This window comes from Gavialis gangeticus, unplaced genomic scaffold, assembly GCF_001723915.1.
Source record: "Gavialis gangeticus isolate Ggan-Ray unplaced genomic scaffold, GavGan_comp1, whole genome shotgun sequence".
In the NCBI taxonomy this organism is placed as follows: domain Eukaryota; kingdom Metazoa; phylum Chordata; order Crocodylia; family Gavialidae; genus Gavialis; species Gavialis gangeticus.
The window spans coordinates 545570-551849 of record NW_017729013.1 but is presented as its reverse complement, the minus strand read 5'-3'; the positions used below and the strand labels follow the sequence as shown (position 1 = coordinate 551849).

General features: G+C 43.2%; 1 protein-coding gene across 1 annotated transcript in view; it reads left to right on the top strand.

The window, feature by feature from the left end:
- The first annotated feature begins 11 nt into the window (after positions 1-11).
- VKORC1L1 (vitamin K epoxide reductase complex subunit 1 like 1) overlaps positions 12-6280 on the top strand; it is a 34142-nt gene continuing 27873 nt past the window's right edge. The window contains exon 1 of the mRNA XM_019511356.1: positions 12-223. Within this exon, the coding sequence (XP_019366901.1) occupies positions 30-223 (194 nt within the window). The 5' untranslated portion in view covers positions 12-29. The remainder of the gene's footprint in view (positions 224-6280) is intronic.

The window sequence follows — 6280 nt, the reverse complement described above, 5'->3', positions numbered from 1 at the left end:
CGGGGGGCGCGGTGGAGGGAGGGGGCAAGATGGCGGCGCCCGTCCTGCTGCGAGTGTCGGTGCCGCGCTGGGAGCGGGTGGCCCGCTCGGCGGTGTGCGCGGCCGGCATCCTGCTCTCGCTCTACGCCTGGCACCTGGAGCGCGAAAAGGGCCGCGACGCCCGCTACCAGGCGCTGTGCGACCTCGGCGAGCGCGTCCGCTGCTCCGCCGCCATCGCCTCCAGGTGAGCCGGGGGCCGGGGGGGCGCCGCACCCGTCCCGCCCGCGCCAGGTGTCACCCCTGCTGCGTTCCGTTGTAGCCAAAGGGTTCAAAACGCTCGCTAATCTGAGAGGCGACAGCACCCACATCGCTCTCGGCTGGCTTGTGGGCTGGCAGGCAGCGCTTCCTTAATGCCGCCCGGCCTCCAAATTTAAGAAACGTATCTGCTGGCACGACCCGGTTCTGGCCCGCGCGCTGGCGACTTGCAGCGGGCTATCAGAAAGTAAATACGAAGAGTTGAGTCAGGGTTATTTGCACATTTATTCAGTGGGTTGGTGTTTTTCTATGCGAGTGCAGTCGTTCTGAGCTTCTCTGTACGATTGTTTTGTATTTAAGATGTGTGAAGGGGAGAGTCATAGGTTGGAAAGGGCCTTGGGAGATCATCGGGGCCAGCTCCCTGCGCCGAGCAGGAAAGATAATGGGGGGTGAAGTGACCCCAGCAAGGTGACCGTCCAGTCTCCTCTTGAAGATGTCCAGGGTCAGCGATTGCACCACCTCTGGAGGGAGCTTATTTCATAGTCTGGACACCTTTACTGCGAAGGAGTTTTTCAGAATGGTGAGCCTGAATCGATCTTCCAGGAGTGTGTGGCCATTACTCCTGGTTTTCCCCTCGGGTGCCCTGGTGAACAGTTGCTCACTGAGCCCTTGATGTCCTCCCCTACTGCAGCGGTAAGCTGCTACCAGGTCCCCTCTCAGCCCTCTTTTCTTCAGGCTGAAGAGTAACAGGTCCCTCGGCCTTTCCTTGTGTGACTTGCTGTGTAGGACTCTGATCATACGAGTGGCTCTTCTTTGGACTCTCTCAAGCTTGTCCAGGTCTTTGTCAAATGATGGTGTGTGTGACTCATCAGGAGAAGCTAGGGTCTACAGACGCCTCCAAATGTGAAGATCTCGGTTGCACAACTGATGGTGATTGGGGTTGCTCTCGGCCTCTCCCTTTAGCTTGCTCCTGTGGCCTTTTGGCTTGGGGCAAGCGAGACTGAACCCCAAATCCTCCAGGTTCGGGGCGTGCACGTAGGAGGCCTGCCATGGATTTGGGAGTATCTGAAGTTCCAGGCTGATGAGTCTGGAAGGGAGGACACTTGCCAGAGGTAGGGCTGCTCAGACTGAATCAGTTGAGCTCTACTTAGTTGATAGAATTTGGAAATGATTTAGTCTGACGCACAAAATTTCAACTCCCGCCCCTCCCCAGAACAGTGCCTTGAGACCAAAGAGATTTGCATGCTGCCGCCTCATCTAAATCTGTGTCCTCTTACTGTTAGGAACACCGTTATTGCAGCAACTGCTTTGGAGCAGTCTCGTGCTATGTGGTGCATTGCGGGAGACTGGTCAAGTCCACCTTGTGTGTTGTTAGCCTGACCACCATCGGCTAACAGCTCCATTCCTGCACCTACATGACGTAGACTTCTGCCTCCCTTGTTTTTATACTGCTGGTAGTCTGACTTCGCTGCCTGTTATTCAGCACTTGCACAGAAGCCATCCACTACTGTAAAGCATGTAGGTTTCTTTCTAACAGAGCTTCCTAAAGCAAACTAGTGTTTTAGCCAAAGGAAACGAGGATTATCCAAAGGTTGGCTTAGCATGATTTGATAGGTATCCATCTAACACTTTTTGAAAAGAAGAATGGAACTGGTGGGGTTTGGTCCTTCATGTGTATAAAGCAAGCTGTCCAGGTGGCATTCTAATTGAAAAGTTACTTCTTGCTGCTTCTGGGCACTGTCTGATTTGTTACTTTGAGCAAATAATGTTGAATGTAATTTAGAGTGTGCAGAAAGGGATTCAGATGGGGATTTAAAGTATTAAAATGCTCAAACCTCTTATTGTCGTATAAGGCAATAATTGTAGGAAAAGGTTTGGTAATACGTCAGGGATGCACAGGACATGTTAACTTCTTTCTTCAAATGCTGTTTAACTTTGAGCTTATTCTCATTAAAGCTAAATCTAGTTCTGTTGTGACTGAAACTAGGGTTGCATCATATTTTGTTGATGTGTGTATGTACAGATATGTGAAAGGCAGTTCCTATTGGGGCTGAGTGGGGACCTCATCTTTGCTTTTCTGTTGGTTATCAGATATTGTTTAGCTTATGGTGAGACTTGAGAATCTTTTTTTTTTTTCTCCCTTTCAGATGCAACTTGAAATCAGATGTCTGAATCTAGAGGGGGAAGACTTAGATACGATGATCAAAGCATGTAATTAAAACTACATCAAGGCTACCTGTGTTATGTCACTGAAGTATAATTAATATAATTAACAAAGCTGTAGGACAATAATCAGACATTTGATCCTGGGTATTTTGCTTGTGTAGGTGGGGCTTTCAGCATAACCAGTTTCTCCAAACGAGATCAGACTGGCATCGAAAAATGTCTTTTTTGCCTTTTGTAGTATGCAGCACAGTCCTAATCCAAGGGCAGAGATTCTCAACTGGGGTGCCTTGATCCTTTCAAGTGTGCCACACAGTGTTAACACTGTTAGGTGTGCAAACATAATTCGTAAGAGAAACTTGGGGAAATAGGGATCTGTAGTGACCTGTTGTCTTTCTGAGTTCTTTGCAACGTGAATTTTTCTGTAATCAAAAAAAACCTCATAAAAACTAAAAGCCAACGTTTTCTTCAGGATGCCTCAAGTCTAACAAGGGGTGCCTTGAGTTTAAAAGGTTGAGAAACATTGTCGTAGGGCCTTTAGGACATGCATTAACTATTTCCTTGTTGTGTTAGCAGTACTCGCATCTACCCTGCTTTTACCTCTAACATGTTATAGGGTATTCTTGGTGATTCAGTTATTGTGCCTTGAGTGCGAGGGTTGGATATGATATTATGGGGATTCTTTGAGTTAAGGATTGCCTGCAGATGCAGGGACTGAACTTGATAGCCCAGGAGGTCCCTTCCAATCCTGTATTCCCATGTCAGTTGATTTTTTTTTTTTCTTTCTTTTTGTGTTTAAAGGAAGGTTAGCAAGAGCACTAGCACCTACTGTGTTCCTGCATCTGAAGAATTAAGGAAATAGCCGACACTTTCAGTTGACAGTGACATCAGTTGTTTTAATAACTTAATTATTCATGAGAGTAAATAGCCAGTGAACTTTTTATTTATGAAGAAATCTATTGAAGAGCTCAGGAACTGCTATTACTAATCAAACTAGAAAAGGTTTATCCTGGAAGAGTTTTAGACGTTCCGTAAATAAGCTTGCAAACAATATCACTTTGTGTCCCTCTGATATTTAGGAGAGAGACCTTGCATCCTCTTGCACAGTGCTATGCACTGTTTTTAGAACTTGGGCAGTGACTTTTGGGTGGTATCAGGTTGATCTTAAGTATATTTTGGAATGGACCAGGTTCCTGAGTGGCTACGAAGTGCAGGTAGCCACTTTCCCTGGCATGTGGGATGTGTAGGTAGCAGCCCTGAGACAGTCTTCTGGGGGTTAGTGTGAATGACCATGAGGGCTGATTTTGTTGTAGTTCTTGAGCAATATTTGCACCTTTGTCAATATTGATCTAGCTTGGCACCTTCAACTGACTTATCAGACAAGTCCTAGAATACAGGTAAGTCCAGTAGCTTTTAAGAATTGACATTAATTTAGGTGTAGCTCTCCAGATAAGCTGTATTAGGAATTTTCTATTCAAAAGTATTTAATAAGTCAAGTTATGGGTTTTCCCATCCCCTTAGCCCTTGTAACCCACTCTAAAGGTACTGTTCTGAAAAACTGTGGACTGAAAAAGGAAGGTACTTCAACTTAAGTTGGCAGTTTTGCTAAATAAGCTGCCCGATAATTCTGCTTGCGTTGAGGACAAGTTCATGGAGCTCTGACTAGATTTGTTGAGAGTGGCTGTGTAACTTGTAACTCTTCGTAACTCTTCTTTCTGTCCTAGTAGCTCTTCCCTAGTTTTTGTTAGTACTGTTAATGTGACTTAAGGCTTGTCTGAATATCAAAATTATACTACTTGACTGTGTGCCATATCTATTCTGATATAGATTATCCCTGCTCGGCACAGGAATAAGGTGTAATTGTATAACTGCATTCACAAGAAAACTTTTTATTAGTATAAATATTTTGATTAAAAAAAAAAAAAAAACACCCTGCAAAATCCCATCTACCTTGCACTTAAAAATCAAGTTCATAAGAACCTGTTACCTGCACAAATGGGACATGGATCCAAGCTGCTTTGACCTCACACTTAACCTGATGTTTATATTGCAGGTTTCCATTCAGTTCTGTTATGGGGCAGTTGCTGTAAACTTGATGTCTGTCAAGTTTTGCTTGATTCCAGGTTAAGAACATTTTATAGCAGTTTTCTTTGACTTTAATGGTAAGTTCACTGGCATACCAGCGCTTTACTATTGCTGTAGTTGCAAGAGAATAACCAAATACTTCTAACCCTGACTGCCGCATCTGTTGTTGATTGATGTAAGGTAAGAAACAAACAATGGCAGTTCTAGCTTGAAAGCCGAAAACTTGTCTAGCTGCTTCTTTTGGTCTACTACATGCAGATCAGGCTTGTTTAGCATTTTAAAGCTTTGCGCAGTGGCGTTTGACTGGTACTTGCTTGTCAATAGTGAAACTTTAATATGGATTATTTTTCTGTTGATTTCCTGCAACTTCAGTGCGATTGAGTGCAAGTTTAGTATTTTTGTTGAGCATCTTTGATTCAGTGAAGCAAAAATGAAGTTTCATTTTTAGATCTTTCTTGAAGGACAGTAGTGTAGGGAGGTTGGATGTTGTTTAGCAATACCTAGAATATTTAAACTGTTGAGGCATGGAAATGGGTCTGGCTATAAATGTTTCAGAGGGGCTTAATTTGGTTGCTGTAGTTTCTTTCAAGCTGCAGACCCATAGACTTGTTTTTCTGAGTAGTCAGAGAGCAAGAATACAAAGATAATTTTGCAGTTAGTCTGTAGCATCATGTGTGGCTTGCTTCCTGAAAAAAGTTGTTTTGAAAATCACTGGTAATAATAGCTATTTTCAATTTTTTTCCAACGCTGCTCATGGCCACAGGAAATTAAAAAGTTAAAAATGAGTTAGACAGGGTGGTTGAATTACAGTGGTAGCTACAACACGGGTTGTTCAGCATTGTTGCCAATGGGCTGCTGGAGGTTAGGGACCATGGTTATATTGTCAAATTGGAACATGTATTTTTGCTACCCAGTGGAGGCTCAACAAGCTTGCGGTGCCCTTCAGAAATGTATGCACCTCTCCATGTATGACAGTCTTTTACTTCCAATGATCTAAGCAGTAACACGGACAGTTAGTCTTAAAATATTTTTTCTGTCCTTTAATACTCTTGAGATTTACTTTGTATGATATAGCAGAAATTTTAACCAACTACTTTCAAGCTTGTGTTACAGTCAGGGTTAAAAAAGTTAGGTAAGCTCTGCTTTCTTAAGTTAGAGTGGATATATTGGTGGCAAGTCTCAGTTTGAATAATCAGTGCTTTCTGATGTAAAATTGCCATTACCTTGTGATTCTGCTGACTTTAAACGTGAAATGCTTTTGTTTGTACCCTTACCACTATGTAATTTGGAAACAGTTTATAGAATAAAACTAATATTGGTTGTTAAGCCTTTTAGTAGTAGTTAATATTAAGCATGAAGGTGTATCTACTGTGTTCTTGAGCATTTTTGGCAGACTCCCAGGGTGGAGTTTTCAGTCTTCCCCATGTTGGCTTTTAATAAGAGCTTCAATTGGAAGTGGTGGTGACCCAAGTGACCATATAGATATGAATTAAGTTGTGTCCAAAACCCCTAAAGAATGCTTAGCAATGATAAGAACTTAAAATGCTTTCTAGATTCTTTGATCTTTACATCAGTTTTTGATAAAAGGCATTGCACAAGTTCAGGTTAGCTTTACTCACCTTATTAGAACTTGCATTCTGAATTGAACCTGGGTGCATAGCGCAAGCTACCTGTTTGAATGCCAGCTGTCAGTTTTAAGTTTCTCTTATTGTGCTTGGCAAGCTTGGCATTCCTTCCAGTTTCAGCTGACAGTGGCGGGTCTTAAATCAGTGCGAAACCTGAGAGCTGTTTACTTGAT